At 45.9% G+C, this 24,092-nt stretch overlaps 1 protein-coding gene across 7 annotated transcripts in view; it reads right to left on the bottom strand.

The window, feature by feature from the left end:
* TENM2 (teneurin transmembrane protein 2) overlaps positions 1-24,092 on the bottom strand; it is a gene marked incomplete at its 5' end in the record, with an annotated part of 889,116 nt that overhangs the window by 182,138 nt on the left and 682,886 nt on the right. For 5 of the 7 annotated variants that reach the window (XM_084243831.1, XM_084243832.1, XM_084243833.1 and 2 more), the window contains one exon: positions 3,502-3,624. The exons of the other annotated variants lie outside the window; for them this stretch is intronic. In XM_084243831.1, the coding sequence (XP_084099957.1) occupies positions 3,502-3,624 (123 nt within the window). The remainder of the gene's footprint in view (positions 1-3,501; positions 3,625-24,092) is intronic. 7 annotated transcript variants of the gene reach the window in all.

Here is a 24,092-nt window from a genome sequence, read left to right as displayed (position 1 = left end):
GCAAACTTCTCCCATAAGAAGTCTATGTGTAAGTATCTTAGACTGTGGACCATCTGGTCTCTGTTGCACCTACTTGACTCCATTGGGGTGCAAAAGGCAACCACAGACAGTGAATAAACTTGATAGCATGCCAGTAAAACTTTCCTTGTAAAGAAGTGGGGGGGCTAGATTAAGTCTGTGAGATGATATTTGCTGACCCTTGATATAGAGGATACTTGGAGTTGAAAATGAGTGATAGGCTTTTAGGATGATTCATGACTTTCTACTTAGGGGCTGATGCTTTCTTAAGATTAGTGTGCAAATGGGCTACACATGAAGGGCCCTTTAAAAGCTCTCTTGTGTAGTTGGCCTCTGGGTCCAGCCAATCATACTAGATTCTCTCGTGGTATCTAACCAGGTCAGAACACTGTATTGAATCTTCATTCTCAAGGCTTATCTAATCTCAGATCTATAGAAAAAGTGCCCCATGCTCTTGTAATGAAGATGTATGAGTTCATTCCTTTTAACATAGAAATGCACACGAGATGGTGAGTGATGTTGGCAGTCTGTGAGCTGCCTCTTCTTGATGTGAAACCCAACAGCCAACGACAGTGAGGTTTAATTGAAAGAGAGAATGGAGAAAAAATAAACCGCGAACATGAACAAATGGAAAAGGAAGACGAGGACCAAAGAACATACTCTCCTGACTAATTAATCAAGTGCTTTGTTTCCACTAACATAGCAGAGTGCGTAGGCTGCTGTGTCTATTAGACACCTTTCCAAATCTGAGGAATGTAAACATTCTTAAAGACCAAGTAATGAAATCTCTATCGATGTGCCATCTTCAAGGACCTTCGAAGGGACTCACATGCCCATGTTTTGCTTACATTTTAATTTGCTTCTGCTGGATACTTACCCGGTAATTGCTTAATAAGATTAACCTCCCTGGCAATGTGTGTTGTATCTTGATTAAAACATTATCAGAGTGAAGGATTATCGTATACCACACAAAAAATGGAGGGGGTGTTATTTAATTAACTTATTGCCAATATATCTTAGTTGTCTCTTTGAAACACTGGAAAAGCAGTCGATGGGAATTGATTCAGGTTACCTAAAGGTACAGAATGGGGGAGTGGGGAGTAGAAGGTCAATGGCAAAGAAGTTCAACCCTAAGGTCAATTTCTCTGAAGAGTTAGGCTTGTGTGGGAAAATGAAAGCTTTTCTAGTTTTTGGGGATCAGACCTTACAACTTAAGAGAATCTGCTATCCCCAGGGATCAGAAGAGTGCCATTTCAGGGTTCAGAAAGGAGATGTTATGAGGTTTAGTTCCTCTATAAGCAATTTAAAATTCTCATGCTTCTTCTGAGTCCTATTGTCAACACTGACCAGACAACAGTTTGGCAACCCTTTCTTGGGCTCCTAACTCATTTGGAAACTATCTGAACTGGTAATGTTATATGAGTTACACAACATTTTCAGAAGCACATTGCCTCTGAGGGGGAAAATTCTGGTCTTTCCAAAGACACCCTGGAAAGTGTTTCCTCACTTGTTCATTTAAAGGCTGCGTGGTGAGTTAAGACTATTTTCTCTTAGTTAGGGCTTGTTCACCGTGGGGAATCTTCTCCCTCACGCTGTCCTGGCAGGTGTGGGGCCGGGTTGGAGACAAAGTTGAATCAGTGATTGGCCTTATTTATGGGAGTTAATGCCCATCAACAATTTAAAAACTGTATAAAAATTTAGGGTGGATGTGCACCCAAAACACAGCCCAATGCCTGATTCTGGAATGTACATATTCATGTCCAAATATGTTTAGTAGACTTTGTGATGGTTGGGGTGCTGACTTGTAGAATAAAGGACATTCCTGGATAAAACACAAGACACCTCTAAAGCAGGGTGTGTCAAAGAGCAGCAGCATTGTTGACATTTGGGATGGAATAACTCCTTGTTTTCGGGAGCTGTCCTGGGCACTGGAGGGTGTTTGACAGCATTTGGGCCTCTAGCTCCTGGATGCTAGTGGTGCCGCTTCTGATGGAGCTAATTAAGAAGTCTTCAGACACTATCAAATGTCCCCTGGGAGAGGAAAGCCACCCTGGGTGACAATCAACTATCATAAAGGGAACCCAGGCACGGTTGATGCCAAATACTGGAGGTGAACAGATTGTATCTCTGAGGCCCACAAATTTGGCTTCGGGCTTTTTGGTCAATTAAGGAAAAATACACTTTTCATTTTTAGGCCTTGTTTCAGTTATCTGGTAATAGAAGGTATATAATTCCATCCTCAGTGAAACTTTTTCATGTTCATTTAAAGGTACTTTAGTGCTATGATTAGGATGGATGGGTCAAGCGATTCTTAATGTGGGCAAAAAAGACTAAAAAATGTCATACTTGAAGCAGTAGGACAGTTCTTGGGAGAATAATTTAAGCAACACGAGCAACTCAGGATTACTAATGTACACCTCTAAGGGGCAATGAATTCTGGAATCTTCTCCTGGAAAATGACAGCTCTAAGGAGAACACCAACATCTTACCCAAAGCAGCACAGGGCACAAAGCTGACTTGACATTTGTCCCTGCCTACTTGCTTGACATGGGGTATACTTCTACCCCATTCTAGGACTTGGTTACACAACACTAGCGGGGTACACACTGGGTGCTCCATAAATGAGCTTTCCTTTCTACTCTTAGAAATATTCCTGTGGGATATTCAAGAAAACTGTGTGCTAGGAGGCAGAACGGAAAATTCTGTTTGGATCCTCGCTCCCCACACAGGATCTCCCTGGGTGTGACTTCAGTCCTGAATTGAGCAAGGCCTGAGGGAGCCATCGGCCTTATGCCCCATTGGCTGCTGTTGTTTTTAATTGCCAGGTCCCAATCTCCCCAGGGTTCTGTTTCTTCTCCTCCTCCTTAGCACCTTGTTAGCACCTATTTTTCCCCCTGCAAGAATAGATTGCTTTCATAAACATTTCTATTGTTATTGTCCCCTTCCAGTTCTGGGAAGCTTTGTTCCCTAGTTGTCAAAACTCCTTTCTATTCTCCCCCAAAGCAGAACAGCTCCCTGCTTTCTTTTGTGGCCTGTCTGGCAAGGCTGCCTCCCTCCTCTGGGAGAGGGCTCTAAGTCTAGTAGCTTGTGCTGCCTGCTGCTCTGGGCTTTCTTGATTAGGCAGGACTTTTTCCTGCTGCTGCTGCTGCCACTGCAGCTGCTGCTGTTGCTGCTGCTTCTGCCCAGGCCCTGGGATGCTTTCAAGTAGCTCCAGCCAGTGCCAGCCGCTGCAGATAGCATAGGTATGCACATTGCTCTGAGCTGTCACCATGCCAGTTCCCAGTCACTCCAGCCAGACACAGCTAACAGACAGGAACAGCAAACAGCTTTTAACGGGGGCACCTAGGAAAGGCCAGGTGCTTGTCCCCCTTTCTTTCCTTTTTGCATACCTCCCAAGTTTTGGATTAGAAAACCTGAACCAGCTGGCGACAGCTTGGAATTTTCCTGTGACCTCAAGAGGGCAAGCAGCAGCTGTAACCTCACCTTTGCCTCCAGAGGGCATTGTTGCCACATCATCGTTTCCTGGTAAGCCGGTCCTTATCCCATTGTTAAAGGTGTGTCCATCTGCCGGCTGGAGTTGCCAATTGAGTCCGAGCAGATGCATTGCTGCAGGAGAGACAAAGTAATGAAAAAATGAATAGATAATTCAGCAATGCAAATGTCAAGGGGGAGGGCCAGGTGCCTTTTCCAAGCAATTGCCTTTTAAGGAAGCTGCAGTTCAAAATGGCTTGCCCCAGGCCGCAGGGATTAACTAAATACAGAAAGATGTAGATCTGGGTGGTTAGAGCTCCTCTCCCCTGCTGCCACTCAGCCTCTGGGGGAGAGGATCCCTGTGGTTGGCAGAGAAGGGAGGAGAAAACAAAAGCTCAGACCCTCCAAAGGTACATACCTCTGCAGAGGGAAAAATGCCCCTTGGTGATCTTCAGACCCTAGTCTAGGGTATTGCTCACACCCCCCTGGCCTCTCTCACATGCTGGACTGGACGCAGTTTCTTTTAGAAGGTAGTCCAAGGCCACTGACAAAGACAGCTGCCCGCAAACTACTCCAGCCGGAAAGTGTCAGTTTCAAAACCAGGCTTCCCAAATAGCACCAGCCTGCACGTCCGACCACACCTGCATTGTAATAACAATGCTGGCTGTGGCACCTGCAGTGGTATCTGCCTAGCTCCCCAAAGACTGCAAACTTTAAAAACATTTTTCCTTTCTTCCCCTCTTTGTGATAAGTGAATACTATGGTGGAAAAGCTGCAGTGGTGACATGGGGTCCTTTCTTGGAAATACTGTGATTCCTCCTTTTTCTCCAGGTGACTGACACCGACACACATACACACAGAGAGACACAGACACAGTACCAGACAAAGAGTTGTGAAGCACAGCCTCTGCTTTGCTAAGGACACAAGCATGTCTGCAAAACTCCAGCTTTACTTCCACGTGACCTGCAACCTACAAATACAAACTTCCTTCTGCCTCTTCAACCTTTGTGCCAACTCCCCACTTCTCAATTAGTTTGACCAATGCCATTCATCCCAGCAGCTCTGAAGGTTCCTGAGTTGTTTTTCCTGCCTAGAATGAAAGGCAAGTCCCAAACACCTGTCTTCTTTCAAAGCCCTGATCTAAGAAATGCTTCATTTGCAAATAAATAAGGGACTCCTTCCTCCGCCTGCCTGTTTCTCATCCAAACAATAACCGCCCCTTGTCTGTCTGGCATTTCAGCCGGACACAGGTTGAGGCTGTTGCTATGCTGCCAGCGCTGTGGGAGAGAAAGGGCTGTTGACAGGGAAAGGTTCCGAGTGTGGTGCGGGGATGAGAGAAACAATTAACCACAGGAAACGCAATTAACAATGCTTAGGAAATTGTTCACACAGCAATTAATTCTGCATGCCTACCACCACTTAAAGCCAGGCTGCATTCTATTAAGGTTAAAAACCTATCTTCAAACAAGCCAGCTCAGATGGATGGCTGCGGATAAGATGGCAAGGTGTCCAGGAGTGTTTCTGCTTTTTTTTCCCAGAGGGGGACATGGGTCCCCCCTCAGGCCATGTTGTCTTCCTATACATTCACCCTGAAGTGCAGCGCCCAGGTCTGCCACTCTCAGTGATGATAAATACTAATAAGAATAAGTACACTTTCCCTCCAGATAACACCTAATTTTCTCCTGCAGTTTATCCATTCTATGTAGGTCACTTACTTGAAGAGACCCGATTCTATTGCTTCAAATCATGACATATTTTCACTGTACGGAGGTCAGGAAATGAGAACTAATCGTGGCGGCTTCAAGATAACGAGAGCTTCTGATTTGTAATTACCAGGTGAAGGGAGCCAAGGAATTAGCTCTTTTAAAATGATTTTAAAAAAAAGTTACTATTGGATTATCAGGGCTTGCCCTGAGCCAGATTCCCACTGCCACCCTGGAGATGAGGTTCTTAGGAGAAGTCCCTCTGTGTTTTAAGGCAGAGACCAGGGGGATGGCAGGAGCAGCTGGGGCGTGGACTAAGCAAGTCTGGATTTTCAGAACCATAGAAGGGGCAGAGAGGGTCCATCGGGCAAAGATGACAACCGCCCCAGTGTCCCATCAGTCTGAAAACTCTTGTCAAGACTGCTTTCCTGTACCAGAGTTCAACTTTTCATTCCAAGGTACAGAACATATTGCAGCGATCAGCCTGGGGAGAAAAGCAAGCAGACACTGTCCCCTAACCTTCCAGAACATACAAAGGGCGTGCCTGAACTGTGCTCTCTGTTTGCAGGGAGGCACGCCCCACCCCCCTTTGTTTTGGGCACAGCATTTTTCTGTTTAAAAAAAGTATTCTGAAAACAAGAAAACTACAGGCGGGGTGATAAGGGTTAGGGGCAGGGTAGATGAGAAATTGAGACAATTCCCACAAGTGAAAAGGAAAATCAGAAAGTGAGATGGAGACTGGGAAAGGGGGAAGGCCACACGCACTGAGCATATGCTCTGTCTTCCCAGCAGCGGCAATGCAACAAGAATGAAACTCAAGTTCGGGCATATTTTCTGCAGTTGCATTGAATGTTAAGTAAATAAGTGAGAATTATATCGGGGGGATAACCACCTTCTCTTGTTTTGGGGGGAGTGTCTGAAATAGGTTTTTGTTTGTACTTTTTTTTTTTTTTCCTTGATCAGCTATTCCCTTCTCTCTTGAGTAAGAAAATGAGAATATCTTCCTGGCCTGTGGGGATGGAGTACAGTGTCCTCAGGATAAAGACCCATGGGAGCTGGGAAGTAAATGAGTTTCCTGAGTAATGAGAACTCTGTTTCTTACTCTGCTACTGACTTGCTTTATAGTGGGGGCTGAGATCTCAGTCTCTCAGTTGTTTCCTCAACCTCTTGTAAAGGTCTCCCCATCAGGGTAGAATACTGGCTTAAGACCAGAGGGAAGCTAAGCATCTGCCATCCCCCGATGACATGGCAGTGTGTCCTGAATACAGAAGACACTCCTTAAAGGTGTATTATACTAGATATTGACACATGGGGGCAGACTGGAGGGGTGGGCTTGCAGGACATTGTACCCTCATAAATAAAAAAATGCATAACACAAGGGTGGAGCGAGTGGAATGAAACAGTAGTGGTAGCAGTATGACGAGTCTGCAAAGAGAAGCCCATTTTCAACATTAGCATCAATATAGGCCGGTCCTTGAACCTCTTCCAGGGCCAGCAGGGAAGACCTTCTAGAACCTGATCTTAATCAAGACTCAGAGAGCTTACACTGTTGTAAGTATGATAATCATTCCCATTTTATAGATGAGGTAGCTTGGCTAAAAGTACTGACCACAATATAAATAAATAAACAAACCAATAAATAAATAAAAGTACTGACTACATGGGGGATTGGCGCCTCTAGGGAGAAGTGCAATGAGAAGGGGTCAAGTACTTAAATGTCCTGGTGATATGATTACAAATTCTATGGCACTGCAGTCTCAGCAGACCTAGGCTCTTTCTTTTCTTTCTTTTTTTTTTAAGATTTATTCCATTTATACACGAGCCAGGGTACAGGCCAGATGCACAGGAGGGTGAAAGGATTCACCAGAGACAGAGCGGGGAACAGAACAGGCAGACTGACGAAATACACTGCTGAGGGGAGCAGTGGGCGAGGCAGGAGAGGTCTACTGCAGCATGTGGGTTGCTCTGAGGCCAGTTGGGATTGAACCGGTGCTGCAGAGGCTGCAGACAGTTTCACAGCACTGTGCTCAACCACCTGCGCCACCAGGGAGGCTCCTAGGTGCTTTCTTAACATGCACATCCCACTGTGGTTAATGAATGACCACTTTCTATATATAGCACTGCTCCCTGAGTGGGGGGAGTTGGTTCTCTTCCCTCAGCTTTTTGAGCTCAGATATGACTATGACTTGGAAGCATACATGTTGTACCTATTCCCCCTCTGTAACCCGAACAGCTTGAGTCTTGAGTGAAGACAAGACTCAGAGTCATGGCTGACCAGTGATAGAAAGCAAAGGGGTGAAGAAGTATTACTGTTACATGCCACTATGAATTTGGGATTCTTTGTTACAGCAGCACGCCCAAGACCATTCTGACTGATAGATTCTCTTATAAGCCAAGTGAGAATTTCCACTTTTATATCACAGGTCTCTATGCATTCCTTAAAGTCACTTATTTCTTGACTCAGTTTCCTTTCTAAAACTCAGCCAGACGGAGTCACAACAGATTTAGGGTTTAGATACATGTATTTTTCTGGATAACAATAAGACATAATATTTTAGACCTTAATTTCATAATATCTACTTTTTTGATATAGTCTCAGACTCACAAAGTTAAGAAGCCTTAGAATAGCTAGTTATTGTTTCTTTATTTAGAAATTTCTAGGAAACACAGGCATCATCAACTTACATTTTTCCTAACAAGACATCCTGCTAGCAGTGGGGAGATTGTCTCTCCTATGCTCCACAAATGTTCCAGCAGCTCATCCCTAAAGGTCCTGTTCAGGCCATCGTGGGGTCAGAAGTGAAATGAGTTTGGGAGGCCCTCTCCCTGACATCACTCACCCCTACTGACAGCCCAAATGCACAATTCATCATGATTTGACAGGCTCTCATCCCAAGAGACCCTGGGATGGAGCAATGGGCCTCCACGGGCCAGCAAGGATGAATAGGGAGAGGCTGAAAGCGGAAGCGCGTATAATCCAGGTGGCAGCTGGGAAGTCAGCCACTGAAAACACAACAGGCAGTCAAACACCCAAGAAAGCCCTTGGGCTAGTTGGAGAAAACTTGGATTGAGTTTTGTGGGTGCTGAAAATGAATTGAGGCAGGATGGACAGACCACACATGGGGCCCAGATTTCAGCAAGAATAATATACAGACCTACCTGCAGGGAGGGTTAAGATTTTCGTATTGTATAGGCCAGATTCTGTGCCAGATGGGCTCGAAAAAGGTCTACTCAGAGAGAGTCAAAGCAAAAGGGAGATGGGTGGTGGGCTACAGGTAACAGAATTCTCCAGCTACCTCAAGGACAAGCGATTACAGGCCTTGAAAAGTGGCAGCTTGGAAAGGGGTTTGTCTGAAACTGTAATTAGGGTACGTGTGGCCCCTGCTGGGTGCTACTTAGAACCTTCCATGTTCATTGGTTGGCAGAGGATCAACCTGACGCCAGAGTCAATCAATATGTCAGCACCACTTCCCAGAGAGCTGCTCAGCCCCTGCTTGTCAAAGACGGCAAACATGGAAGCTGTGGACGCTCCATGTTTGCTGAGCAGGCCCCCAGGAGCAGGGGGTATCTTTAAAGATCAGGCTTGTCAATTCGTAACCCAGAGGAGTGATGGGGCTTTCCCTTTGAAAGTGGAAGCCTTCAGGCCAAGCAGAGTTCAGAGAGTGGGAGGAGGGAGCCGTGCCTGCTGGGTTATGTGGCTCAGCAGGCTGCCAGATACACAGGGACTGAGAGATGATGGCAAAACTCCTTCAGAGGCCAGGTAGGAGGGTGGGGAGGGTCAGGGCTGGGTGTCCCTGCTTCTGCCAATTTAGTCAACAATGCCAGGGTTCCCCTCAGAAAAGCAGCCAATTCCAAAAGTGCCACTGTTCAGAGGAGAGCGGAACAGTGGAATAATCAGGGCGTGATGCGTGCATGCTAACTCTGCGTGCGCACAGGCAGCCTGCAAAGGCACTGCTGCATGTGACAGGGAGTGCCCAGGCACAGGCCCACGAGCCCATTCAATGAGGATGGTGATGATGAATGTTGACTTGGGCAGTGTACCAGGGATGGGGCTAATTACGTTCATTGCATCATTTATTCATTATTTATCACTCAGAAAACATTTGGGGAGCACTTAATATGTGTTCGGTGTGTCCTGGGCACCAGGAATAGAGCTGTTAACAAAACTGAGCCCTTGTTCTCATGGAACTTACATTCTAGTGGGGGGACATCGAAACTAAAAAGTGAAAAGTAGAGGACAGGGCTAGGGAATACTGGGGCACTGGGAATGGAAAGTTTTTATTTGTTTTGGTTTTGTTTTCTCCTTTAATGTTCACTGACCAAGGGTGGTGTCTGTAATAGGTAACATTTGAGCTAGGACCAAAAGGAATAAAAGCAATTCATGCTGATGCCCAGGCATGTGCATTCTTGGTTGGAGAGAAATTGGTGGGGAAGGAGAATACCAAGTGATGGAGTGGGCTGGATGCCCTTGGAGGGACTTTGCCTCCCAGGTGAGATGGGCTGACGCTCAAGAGAATGAGAGTTCATTCATTTCTTCTCTCAGCCTGGGAGGTGTTAAAATCCTCTATATTTTATAGATCAAGAAATGGAGGCTTACAGAGGTTAAGGGAAGTGCCCAAGATCACACAGCATCCTCACCCCGTGGGCATCCTCACCCCGTGCTCTCCTGCCAGCGATCACTCCGTCTCTCACTGACTAACACCAGGCTCTTGGAGCTTTCTGTGCAAACTGCTATTTGGCCCAAGCATGGGGCTGGTGGGCTACAGAATTACTGGCAAGGCTCACTCAGGAACAGACACCTCCCTTTGTAAGCAGTCATTGTCCTCTATAAACACGCCCTTGGCCAGTAGCCAGGTTGCTGCTTCACTTCAAACAACCGCCATTGTCAATATAAAATAAATACAGCACTTTGATTTATAATCAGGCTGGTATGGGATCAATATGCTTGGTGGCTTTTCCCTGGCCAGTTGGCCTGCCATCCTTTGGGGGTACAGTTGAGTACAGGGTTTCTTCCTCCAAGAGGAGGGTGCCTGCTACAACCTACTAATGATATTCTTTTTAGAAACGCGCTGTTAGTGCCCAAATTACCTGCTGCCTAGGAGAAGAGATGCAAACAAAAGCACGAGGGATAGTATTCTGGGAAATGGCATTAAGTCTTAAAGGAGTTTTAAAAATTTAAATCTGGAAGGAGTTAAAAAAAAGAATCCCTTTCAGACTGCCTTGGTGAAGTGATTTCTCTTATTTCCCCCACTGTATTGCCATATTGAATGGAATGAATTTTCAAAGCACTGCAGGGAAGTTACGCCCACAAATCCCTTTACTAGTAATGGGATTTGAGCACCTATCTCCCAAGAACGCTCTGAAAACTTACTTGCTGCATCCAACTTTTAGCTTGCAGCTTCCAAAATGGTTGCAAAGCTTACTGCCCAGGAATTACACAGCAGAGGGAGGAGGAATTGTATATATGATACCAGAATCCTGGCGGGACCCCTGGACATGAAGGGGGCTTTGGAGAAAGGTACTTGCATTCACATCTTTACCTGCAGGCACTCATCTTCCATTCCCGGTGCTAAAACGGTTTCAGGGGCCTCCCTGATGGCTCAAGGGGTTAAGCACTATGAAGCTATCTGCAGCCTCTGCAGCACCAGTTTGATCCCCTGCAGGCCAGGGAGATACCCACATCGCGCAGCAGACCTCTCCTGTCTCACCCACTACTCTCCTCAGCAGTGTGTTTCAGTCAGTCTACCTGTTCTGTTTCCCACTCTGTGTCTGGTGAATCCCCGTACCTCTGGCCTGTACCCCAGTTCTCGTATGCATAAATAAATTAAAAAAATAAAATGGTCTTCAGCAGGACTTTTTCTGTCCTCGCCCCCCCTCAGTTTTGGCCCTTTGCAAAAATGGGGAGGTTTTCTTTGTGTCTGCCACGAGAACAGGTGACAATTGCATGAGGCAGCCCTGGACCCAGGGAGCAGTGCGATTTTGGGGCAAGAAGAATCCATACAGAGGGACCAGCGCATTAATCTAACTGCATGACAGGCTCAGGATGGTGCAGCGATGGGAAGTGGTATGAGATTAATCAATTCCTGTGTTTGGAGGAAACAATGGAGCTCCTTGCGGCTTCAGGATGTAGGGGTCCTTAAGCTGGTGTCACCCTAACTTTGTCCCCACAAACATGCAGATGATGATTGTTGATATTGGAGGGTGGTGTCTGGTGTTCTCAGATGATGCTAGGTCAATATACAAAACAGACAGCTGTGTACACAGCTGCTTTCTTCTCCTGTGTGGAGGTACATTTCTAGGGGTGTACCTGGGATGAAAAAATGGACCACACTGGCCACATAGCCTCTCTGTTCACCAAGCCAGTGAAACACATGCCTGGAGGCCTTCACCTACACACCTACACACCTACACAGGGCGAAGTGTCCTCCAGAATACCTGTGCCTGACGCTATTTTTCCCAGGAAAGAAATAAATGCCTTTCTTTCTCCAAGAAAGGACTCATGTGATCAAAATACCTTTAGAGAATGATAATATCAGTAGGTTTTATTCAGCAAATAAATCTTAGTCTGGGATTTTAGGAGCTTCTGCAGTAGCAAAACACTCCAGTAATCCGCACACATCTACCTAAATGCGTCTCCCATCCACACCCCCCAGGTTGTCATTTAGTATTTGTCTTTCTTTGGAGAACGGTGGTGGGCAGCCCTGTTAAAGAGGGGGCTGGGCCACAAGACCCCCAAGCACAAAGGGACGGCGACACGGGCTGCACGTGGCACGCGGCCACCGGGACCCCAGGAAGCAGACGTTATGAATGTTTTAGAGGATAAGATGTCGTATCGATCGGTGGTGTGCCATGTGTTCAGGAACAAAGAGGGAGAGCTCTCCCGTGAAAAACAGCCTTCTGCCAGGGGAGGGGTGTAGGGTCAGGGTGGAGGCCACCAGGTGGTGAGAGGCAGTCCCCAGGTCTGCAGCAATGGACAGAAGGACAGTTTGGACTCATTTCCCTTCCTCAGTTCTGGGCATCCTCTCACCCCCACCCAAACTGCTTCTGATGAGCCTGCCTGACAACTCTGCAGCCCACAGAGGAAATGGGCAGTAAAGCCGGGAAGGGGGGTATCTTGGGAATCGGATTAAAGGAGGGGCCCTTTCTCTAGTCTGGGTTCCTCAGATGGACCCCATCAGAGTTTGGATGCTTGAACTACTACTCAGACCCAGCTGACCTTGGGCACATCAGTGTACTTCTCTGAGCTTCTCCTGACTTAGCCAGAATAAAAACTAATGAATGGTATTGCAGAATGCCCACTTGTATCACTTCGTGCTCAGCAGTACTCCATAGCACCGCCTTCTTCATGCTTTACCACTAACCTAGAGATAGGTGCTATTATTATTTCCATTTCATACATGAGAGAATGGGGGCAGAACGATGTTGAGACAATTGCCCAAACTGACAGGGCTGGTGAGTAGGGCAGCAGGTTAAAGGACCAAGCACTTGTTCTCAGGCATTATATCTCTGCAGGGAAAGGAGTGACCAACTGACCTTCTAGGATGTTGTTAGGACAAAGGAGGTGGGGATCAGAAAGCATGGCGCACAGGAGGCAACTGAGAAGTGTGTTTCACTTTGGTCAGGGTCTTGGGTAGTTGTGTTGTTAAAACTGTGGTGATCGTGGCTCACATTCACTGAGCACTTTGTGTGTGCCACCATCCGTTGTATGAGCTGTGCATATTATTTCTGCATTAAGCAGAAGAAGACTTTGAGGCTAAAGTAATGTGCAACTGGAAAGTTGTAGTAGTGGGATTTGAACCCGTGTAACACCCAGCTCACAGCAGGACTGCTGTCCACTCATCTCCAAGCACTCGTCAGGGTTGCGGCTGTATAGCTATCTAGACAGTCTTCTTCCACTTGCTTCTATCAGGGAAACCTTTGTGGTTTTCTTTCCTGCATCACATCAGCATGGCAGAACCACAGTCAAGATGGGCTCAGAGGTCATCTGGCCCAGACCTTTGTTGCCTGGATGCTGACCTGGCGCCCACACCCTCTCAGGTGAAATGAGTTGCTCAAAGTCAAGACAACCTATAACTGGCTGGGCCAGCATTTGAACCTTGGTCTCTTGACTCCCTGATGCTCTTTCTGTGGCTCTCTTTCCTGTCATAAAAATTCTAAAGTGCAATGTAGTGCCTTATAAAGAGAAAATGGAGGGACTAAAGCAAGGTCCCCTTCTCACACTCATCCAAGATTTTAATTGCTACTATTTATAAGGTAGGGCATGAGCAAGAATAACCTATTATATGTTTCCCCCATTGTCCAAAAATAATATACTCCTATTTAGTATGATTTGGTAGGTTAGTTTTTGGGGCCTGGAAATGCTCTTATCAGAATTTATGTGAAAACATTTTTTATTTTTCTAGATCTGAAATAAATGACCTACCAAATGGGACCATTCTATTTATGGATAGTGGGTGATACCTGTAATTAATTAGTCCACAAAAGAAACATTGTAGTTTCTATGACAAATTCTTCCACAGAAGTTCATTCACAACTAGAATCTTAAATCACCGGTTTTCTATTTTTCCCTGGTCTGAGGATACCATGGTCCATATAGACATGTTCTCTCCTGCATGTGAACTTGGTAATTTTTCAAGAGTGAGAAATGAGTTGAAGAAGTAAGGATGTTGAGCAAATCCTGTATGTAATTCTCATTTCAATTTGGTCATTTGTTCAGCAAAGCCAAATTAGGCACATGGGGAGGCAGCCAGTGTTCTTTTCAATTTTTAATTTTTGACATGGTTAGCTCAAGGAGCCTTTTTTCCCCTCAAACTCAGAAATAAAAAATCTTGTATTAGCAAATTGGCTTCATCTTTCTCCTAAATGGTTTTTTAGTTAAGTGGATTTCACATGCCTAACCTGAAACATTTTAACTTTTTTTTTTTTATTATTCTGATGGAAAGAAACATTGCATTAAAGCAATTAGTTCTCTCTCTCAGGACTTGGTCACATCATGGGAAATGAAAATCTCAAAAATACGGTAGTCTTGGTCCCCTGCTAGGCTAAACATTAACATGGCCAGTTATTACTGGAAGTAAGCTAATATGGAAAAAAAATAAAATAAATTTTTTTTTTAGATGGCAAGTCACTTGTAGCCATAAAAAAGCACTATATTTTCATCTGCAGTTAGATAGATGATACAATTAGACTTATTTTGAGTTTGTGACAATTTCCTTAATAGAGCCCATTTCAAGGATTTTATGTGACACTCAAGTCCCACACATTTCTTTTGTGCTAAAGACACACATTTCTCTCAACAGGTAGGAAGCAGCTTAGCATCTTTGGTGGCATTTTCCCTACACAAAGCATTATGATGACAGCATAAAGACATTTGGCAGCCTTCATAATTTATCTTTCCTCCCTTAAGCTTCTGCTCCTCCTCCACTTTATAATTCTATGGAAGATCCCAATCCAGGAGTAATCCAACAGACTTCTAGGTGGGGTTTGGGGTCCCCTATATACCAAGCTGGGAGAGAGATTCTTCTAGACTTCCATGTCTAGAGTTCAAGAAAAATGGATAGCTTTGTAATATTCTCCAACTTGTCATTATTAAGTTCTTTTAGGCTTACATTTCTGAATGTGTCCCCTACTAGTCTTACCTGTTTTCATTTCATCTTTAATACAAGATACTCCTGGGGTTTTATCTTTAATCTTTTGGTGTTTATTTTTACAAATGAAGCAAGGTTTGTTGCAGTTAAACAACATGCCTAACTAAGCAGGAGAGTTGCTAAGTTTTCTTTCTTAATTTTCTAAATCTGGCAACTCTACCAAGTACCCATAGTTAGGACTAAAACACAGACACCTCTGTCCTCCTAACCCCCAGGGACAGCCTCTAAGCCAGTGTCCTTGGATCTGTTAAGCTCTGCTCCAGATCTGTCTGAAAGAATTGTGCAAGGTGACCCGGTGCTGGTCTCTCCTCTGGGTGCTGGTCTCTCCTCTGAACTGTCCTGTCTCATTCAGTTCCCTACTCTGTCATCTGCATTCTGCTTCTGGTTGGACAGAAATACCACCAGGACCTCGTGTATCATATATATTTTCTACTAACTACATTAGCGAAGTAAAAGCAAAGTGAATAACATGGGTTTTTTTTTTTGACCCAGTATAGCTAAAATATTATCAGTTCAATATGCGTTCAACATAAAAGTCATTAATAAGATATGTGACATTTTTTGGGGGGGGGGCACTGAAGTTTTCCAAATCTGACTGGTGTATTACAGAAAGGAGACTGCAATTCAGATGTTAAATCTTCAACAGTTCAAATGAAATGTGGTCTTTCCCCAATGACAGAAGAGGGTTCAACCGAAAAACATTTTTTCTTGCTCCAGTTTTGAAACTGCAAGTATTCACAATTAAATGAAATGAAAAATGCAGTTCTGCAGTGGCACTAACAGGGCTCAGAGGCCACAGTGGCAATTGGACAGAGTTGCTCTGTACTGCTGTGGCTTACTAGGGTTCTTCTAGGCTGATTTCCAACTCCTCGCTCCAGGGATATTTTGTCACCACACCTCTTACAGCATTTACAGCTTTACATGGTAATTACTTATTTGCTGATTGTCTGCACCAAGCTTTAAGGCACAGAACCCTGAGGGGTTTGCCGAATCTTCATTCCCCTTTTGGATTTGCCCCAGCATCAGTTTAGAACACAGTAGTATTCAAGAAATGTTTACTGAAAGCATGGTGTGAACACTTGTGTTTCACAATATGCAATTTAATGGTGGTCTTGATTGTTCTAGGCTAAGAATAACAAGTGATTGTTATGAAATGGTATCTATGGAATTCTTTATGCCAGGCTCTCAATTATCTGCTTTGAAGGCATCTCTCATTCTGATCACCCTTACCCCCACACCCCACTCACCTTCGAGGTAGGAAGAACTATTTCCATTTTACAGATGAAAAAACTGAGCGCTCAGGGAGACAAAGTTACTAAGGACCAGAGCCAGGAATATGCAGATGTACCTTAATTCCTTTGTTAGGGTTTTCCTAACCTCAGCAACACTGAACAAATTCATAATTTTTACTAAGTCCGAGCAGCCCTCTGCTGTTATTTCCTTACAGCATTTTAAAATCAATCTTCTGGCTTAGAACTTTAATACATTTCATCTCATCTCAATAGAATACCCATGAAATAAAAAGCTACATGTATGAGTTATAAGGTTTTCTGAGATGTTCAAGTGAACAGACAGCTAATACAATAAGGATGTGTGTCCACAAACCACACAAAGTCATACTGAGCATGTGCCAGAGTAACAGGGTGATCCCCAAGGAGAGGATTAGTGAGATAGGAAGGGTCCTGGGACAAGGACAAGATGGGACTCAAGGACAAAAACTGTGCAAGAAGTTTATTGTCCTCACAGCTGGTAAGCAGGAGGCTAAAAAACCTGATGACTTCAGGCTGGGCACCTGCTGCCATAAATTTCCTTGGAACTTTTTTTTTTTTTAACTAATTTCCCCAGTCTGGATATTCCAGAGCTGTTTTTCCTCGGCTTCTCAAGTGGGTTGCTCTGGGGAAAAGGAAGCTAAAAGACCCAAATGAAAAAGGGAGTGAAAGGCCTTGAGCCCAGGCCGGCTTGCACTGGGGCTGTGGGCACACGGCCTCCATGGGCTGCTCACAACTAGCAACAACAAGCGGACTTCAGCCAAGTCTACGCTCCTTGGTTTCTCAGCCAATAAAGTTTAATTCTTTTTTTCTCAAACCCCAGCCCTAAATCCCATGTAGACCCCTAGCCCCCACACTTTCTCGAGTCTCTTTCTCATGCCCCCAGGAGTCTCCCCTGGCGCTCTTTTCTTACTATTTTACTAGCCAGTAAATGCTTGTTCCTTGGCCCCCCTTATCACTGTCTTGACCAGAGGGTCTCAAAAGCCCTTCCTCAACCTGGGTACCCCTCAACCATCTGTGGATCCTGGCAGGTGGAACAGTGGATGGCAGCTGGTTCACGTCCATCTTATCCACCAGTTTTGTGGGGAAAGTTGGGGTAGAACTGAGGGGCCCTGAGCTAATCCCTTGTCCAGAGACACCACCAGGGTGTGCCTATCACACCTGGGGAACCTTACTCCCTGAGGGCCATATCTAACTTTCAACATTTGTCTTTCTGGTCCCAAAGATCCATTATTCCTGCCCTCTATTATGTGCTTTTCTGCCCTCTGTGGGGGTCTAGGAAACAAGACAATAGCAGTGGAGGAAGAGGCTGGAAGGAAGTCTCCCCATGCTTGTCTTTTCTCATTATTTCTAGTTGTGTGAAAGCAAAACACAAGCAAAGCACAAGCCCTAACCTCCCACCCTCTCCACCGTGAGTGCTTGTTTCCAGTCCTCAGGGCTGGAGGACAAAGGCTGCTTCTTGTAGGCTGTATCCAAAGGGTCAGGTCTCCCTGCTGGCACTTCCCTGCCTCATGCCTGGGTGAGGTCTAGCCTCCCACCTTTCAGAATCCAAGAGTCCTTATCTTCTCTACCTGCCTTCTGCCCAGTCCTGGTGGGGGCTGCGTGGGGTGAGGTGTAGGTGGGGGTGGGGGGGAGGGAGGAAGGGAAAGAGGGGAGAGAGAGAGAGAGAGAGAGAGAGAGAGAGAGAGAGAGAGAGAGTGAGAGTGTTGTGTTCTGTTTTCATAGCTCTGATCACCACAGACCCTGTTCCCAGGCACTCCAGTTTCTATTTGATGCGATCAATTCTCCAGCCATCCCTATGAAGCCCCATATCCTGCAAACCCTCAGTGGGATTTTAACCATTCTCAACACCATTAACATAGTGCTTACTGTGTGCTAGGCTCTGTTCTAAGGACTTTAAATATTTAGGTATAATCTGTCACAGTTTTGTTTGTTTTGACATAAATGTTTTAATCTTTTCCTACAATAGCCTCTGAGTTGGGCACTTTTATCATACCCATTTACAGCTGAATAAACTAGGGTAGAGAGAGATTCACTTGCCCAAGGGCACCATTGACAGCAGTGGTAGAGCTGGATTCTGGGGACTCTGGCTTAGAGTCTTAACTCAATGCTTTCTGTCTATTACAACGAAAGTGCCACGCCAAAAATGCTTCCTTTTACCTAAAGTCTAGACTCTATATTCCAGGGCATTGTAAGTAAAACAGCTTTTTTTGTTAGTGATGCTACAGAGCCAGACCCAGCTGGCTTCAACTCCAGATCCTGGCTTCCACTCATCCAAGTGTGAAGCTCGGGGAAAGGGTTTTGTTTTTGTTCTTAAACATTGCAGAGCCTCAGTTTACTCATCTGTGAAATAGGAATGTTAAAACTCCCTACTTTGCAGGGGTATTGTCACAGTCAATGAAACGAAGCATGCAAAGCCCTTTGTCCAGCTTAACACAGAGTTCTGAGTGCAGCAAACAGGAATTATTGTGTGCACAAGGGAGAAATAACATTGTCTGGAGAAAAATCTCTTTCACATTCCATGTAGCTAGGCTACCAGCAAATAGCCCACTGCTGAATGGGAGCCAGGCAGCCGCCTGATTCAAAACAACAGAATCCAATGCAGGAGGCTACTTAGCGATCATCTCCTCCAGACACATCTTACAGAAGCAGTTAACAGAAACTACAGGGCAGAGATACTCCGGAGGAGAGGCCCGCTCTCCTCCTTGGGAAACACGGCTCCTTCCCACCTCTCTTCCATCTTCCCGCACTGGCTGCAGGAGCCGTGCTTTGGAGAGATGCTCTAAAGAGGAGCCACAGACCCACTGAGCTCACTCACATATTTCATGCAGGTGCAAAGTCAGAGGCAGCACAGAGGAGCAGTGCCTGGGAGGTGCAGGTGGGTGGGACAGGGAGGAGAGTGGGGGGTTTTGAAATGATTTACACTGACCTTCTTCAAAGAAACCAAAGAAATAGTCCAAGGCAAAACAGGGAGTGTCCTATGGAAATATAGGTTCCAGACAAACCCCTTACATCCCTCTTGCCGCCCAAATTGTCCCATTTAATTCCCTCCTTTGTTCATATCCTAGAGATACTACAGCATAAAAAACAACTAAACAAACAAAAGCCCCACACACTGGACAGCAGTATTTTCTGCTTTTAACCTGACAGCTGAACGTTCAGGGTTCTCACCTGATTAGCTCTGATATTGCCACAGGGCAAAGGCTGTGCCAGCAGTGCTGGCCAGCTCAGTATGGAGCATCCTGAACTTTGTATTCTGTGCCTGCTGCTCAACCAGGTGCAAGAACAGCTAAGACACTGCTGCCTTCAAAAGTTCCTAGTTCCACAATTAGGGGTTGCAGGCAGTGGTTCTCAGACCAGTTCTAGTCCCTGAGAACTTATCAGAAATCCAAATCAGAACTCAGGCAGGGGTGGGGTCCAGGTAGCGACAGATGGACACGCCCTCCAGGTGATGCTCAAGAGCCATTAGAGAGAGACTACTTCACCAGGAGCAACCAACTCTGGGCCACTTCCATGAAAGCGGATCAGATGGGAGAGCCCAAGGTCTCCCAGGGCCCTAGGTCTCTGCCTACCCACAGGGTAGGAAGATGCAAAATGGAAATATGAAGTTCCAGTCAGGATAGAAAGGTGAGGGCAAAAGACAGATTCAGACTGAGTGAATCTGGTAAAGTTTTCACCAAAAAGTGAAGCTAGTAAAGTTCCTTTTAGGCAAATCTCCTGTCCCTCTGGGATCTGCCCTGTGTGTCCCTTCTGCCTGGTAAATAGGACCCCGTCATTGTCTGGGAGACTCATGGTCCCCACCAGACTCAGCAGCGCCCCCTGTTGGAATGCTTTCCCATCACCTAGGCAATGCTTGGAAATCCGTGTCCCAAACTATCAGTCACTTCAGTAGAATTAAAAAGAAAATGCGCTGGTACTTGATATGTGATTCATCCACAGCCCTCCCTACAACAACTACCATTAAGGGATGTGCAATTATAGAGGAGATTAATGATTTAAGCCCAACATATCTACATGCTAAGGGTGGAAATTTTAGGCATGGAGCCAGGTAGGGTGGGAGAGATATTTTAAGAAGATATTGTAGGGCCTCCCCTGGTGGCACAGTGGTTGAGCACTGGGCTGCGAGGCTGCCCGCAGCCTCTGCAGTGCCAGTTCACATCTTGGCCGCTGGCGAGGGTCCCGAAAAAAAAAAAAAAAAAGACATTGTAGACAGTGGCTCTGAAATGGCATGAAGGGAAGGCTCCCTTCCTCCACTCCCCAGCCAGCCTCGGCAGTGAAGGTGCTGGCCAGGGGCAGCTGGGCTCTGGGGGATCTCTGCTCTGATTGGCAGAATGATTGTGTTCCCTTCCCCACTCTCAGGCATGGGGTTGCCCAGAGTTGAATGATCCCCTGGGAGGGGCCAGGGCATCTGATTGCCCATACCTGGCTGTAAACGTTCTGGGGCAAATTCCTTATTGCCATGGAATCTGTGAGGATGAACTCTGGAGTCAGTGCTGAGCAGCTGTGTATTACCTTAGGCACCCCAGGGCTCAGCATGCCTTGCTTAAGCAGAAAGGGGGAATTTCTAGAAGGCTGTGTAGCTCATGAAAGTGAAGGAGTGACAGGGCTGCCAAGTCCTGTCCTTACTCCCTGTCATTGCACTTTCGCTACATGAAGACAGGGTAGGAGTCATGTCCCACCTGCCTGGACCACTCAAGGACAGAGTGCTTCATTTTCCCCAATTTATCTTAAGCAAGGAGGCTGGTTATCCTAGCTGGGGTCATCAGTGCTCCCTAGAGCCTGCCACCGCAGCCAGCAAAGTCCGATGACACTATTGGTCTGGCCTAGGTTCCTGTTCAACCTGAAGAAGACACCAATGAAGTGACCAGCTTTGCCAAGGAAAAATACAGTTAACCTGGCTCTCCTGGGCATTATTTGGGATGTATTTATGTTGAAAATGTTATTAAATGTTTATCTGAAACTCAAATTTAACCACACTGACTCTGGCCACCCTGTCTCCCAGGGGGTCCTGGAGTCAGACGGGTTCCTGGTGCGCCTTCCACAGTGTGATGGAAACCTGGACGAGGCACAGTGTTGTTGGGGAGCCAAGCACTGTCCCAGTCCAGGGGTGCCCCGGAGCTCCTCCACGTTGTATGGGGATGGCTCTCTGCCCAGATGAGAGTCTATATCGGGCATCTACACTTCCCACAGAGTGTCAGAACTGCCCTGCTGTCTGGCGGGGAAAGCATATGGACTACTCTTTTTTGTCATCCACACTGATTCCGGAGTGGGGCCTGACAGATTTCTCAGAAAATCCAGGAAGGGTCAAATTGGGAGTCTGCTCTTGCCTAAGCCCCTTGGGACATCTGACACTGAGCAGCCTCAGCAGGCTAGCTAGCTGCCCTGAGCCCATGTCTCAGACTAGGTGGCAGTGCTTGCATTCTACAACACCCACCCAACCAGTTCACCAGTTCCGTTTCCCTGCCTCAGCTCAAGACTTGGAACCTAAAGATCTCTACAAGCTCCATTTGCGCCAACAGTGTTATTCCTGTAAATATTTACTCTACTTGCTCTGTAGTCAAGGCACAGACATTTTTTCTCTTCCTTCTGGAAGGAAGTTTATTACACAAAGTAATAGGTGATGTCTTCTTACTACCACATAAATCTGTTATAGCACCTGTGAGCTCAACTTCCTAGACAGCAAGAACAGTTGTTACTGAAAAATTCCACACAGGAAAAACAATAAAACCAGAAACCAAAACAAAACAACAAACAGAACTTATATAGAGCCTTGTTCTCTTTTAGAATATTTAACACAAGACTGAATGGCCAAAAGCTGGAGTTCTGTGCTATTTCCTAAAGGAAACCAAATAGTTCTATTTAACTTTTCTTTACATGACATACATGATGCTTTCTTATTCTGGTGACGAGAAGGGACTTTTCTGGCACCTGGATCCCAGAAAGAACGTGAGCACTGGAGGTGAGTATGCAGCTTGGATTTGGAATGCACGAAAGCCAGGTCAAGGGCAAGGTGAGTGGCTGGCAAGACTGGGAGCCTCTTCACAGAAGTCAGAGTGCCTGAAAAACTCAGCAAACTATCTGATCGCTTTAGTGAAACAAAATGCCCTTCTAGGATTCTCTGGAAAGTGTTTCTAGGTTTAAGGGAAAGACTAGTTCTTTCTCTGGGAAAGGCCCACTCCCCTAGAATAGACTCTTTAGTGAAGTGCCGGTGATCTCAGAGCTGACCTTCAGTGCACTTCCCTTTGGTCCTGTGCTCCTTATAATGGTAAGGAGGCCACATTACTTGTGTGAGAGTGACCTTCTGGAAAGTGTGCTTCAGGGTCCCAGGGTACTTGTGACTAAGTGTGTCTGTACATGTCACTGCTTTGTCCACGGGAGGTATTACTATTTTAATAAGTAGCTTTAGCTAATGAACTTATTTTTTGCTGAGGTGGTCCAATTCTATACTCTTAATTTCATCTCCTTATTCATATAGAATTTGCAAGGGCTGACCTTGGATGTTTCCTAAGTGGTTCCTTCTCACTGGCTCCATCTGAGTAAGCTGCTGTGTGCTGGAAGGGCAATAAGTAAGTGCTGTACTTAGTTAACTCACTGCTGTATCCCCAGAACCAAGCACCGGAAGAACAGTCTGTTCTTTTCTTGGCCCCTTTCTTTTTCAAGCACTGTGCTCAGGCTGCTCAAGGGGTGTCTTAGTTTATCTTGAGAGAACTCCTATGGGAGAGGCACTATTGATCCATGTCAGAGCAAGGAAATCAAGTTCAGGGAGCCTAAGTTTCTTATCTGTGCTCCTGTAACTAGTAAGTAGAAAAACTGGCATTTGATCCTGCACAGGACGGCTCTTGGAGTCTGTTCTCTCACCTCGTACCATAAGACATTCATTTGTTAATATGAATACACCGATAACTGGCACAAGTTTAAAGTGTTTCGTGACCCAACTACGATTTCTCCCATTACCGACCAGGCCCAGCACTCACAGACAATTCTCTGAGCATGCTCCGCGTCTTCATTCCTCTCTCTGACTCAAGTCCATGACCTTCTACATCCACCACTGCTTACTCTGACTTCTCTCTTCTGGTGTGAGCGATTCCCACCATGCTATTATGCCAGCTCCCTGTCGCAGGATTGCTAATTGCTAATCCCCGTGCCCATGGCTAGACGTCCAGGTGGACACTGCTTCTGCCTGCTAGTTGCATTTCACGAGAGTTTCTTAGCACTCCAAGGAACTGTGGGTCAAACCTCCTCACATAAGGACAAACTTCTTGTAACTGTAGTTGTTACTCTGAAGACTCAGAAGCAGCCCATCTGGGCTCGCACTTCAAGAGAGCTAAGAAATATAAAAGCTCCAAACCACAAGCGTCCCCGGACAATTGAACAGACTGCTTCGAATTAGAAGGTGTGTTTTTCTCAGTTCACAAATCTGCTCCGCAGCACAGGTGGGCCCCCAACAGAGGAGCCCTGGGAGGGGAGTAGGTCGCCCTCCCAGCTCAGATGGCAGCTGTCCCAACCAGGGAGATCAAATCCCAACCTCGAGACTCACTGGCTAATTAAGCCTTCATTGCTAGTCAACACTACTCACCGTGGCAGCTATTTTAAACAACTTCTGGGTGTTCAAAACTTGCCTCCATCTTTTCATGCATGATTTATACACACAAATATCTGATGGTGGGAATTTCCGGCATCCCCATAGGTCATGTTTCTTGAATTTCACACCCAAAAAGCAGTCTGCTTGAGTCACAATTTGTGTCTGCTCTTAGGAACTCAGCCAGGCAGTAGACAAGAGACCATGGAAGAAAACCTGGGGGTACTCTCCTCTGTACCCCAGTCCAACCACAGAGACCAAATGCTTGGTGCTTCTGTTTACCAAATGAATTCTAGTGTACAATGCCTGTTGGAGACATCTACTGCTCTCCACATCACATCATCTGTTAATGTCTATTGTCAATGGGGAATAATTAACCAACACTAAAACACAGAAGGAAAGAAAG

This window comes from Talpa europaea, assembly GCF_964194135.1.
Source record: "Talpa europaea genome assembly, chromosome: 9".
NCBI lineage: Eukaryota > Metazoa > Chordata > Mammalia > Eulipotyphla > Talpidae > Talpa > Talpa europaea.
The sequence above is the reverse complement of the archived record's forward strand: the minus strand, read 5'-3'. Positions and strand labels throughout refer to the sequence as shown.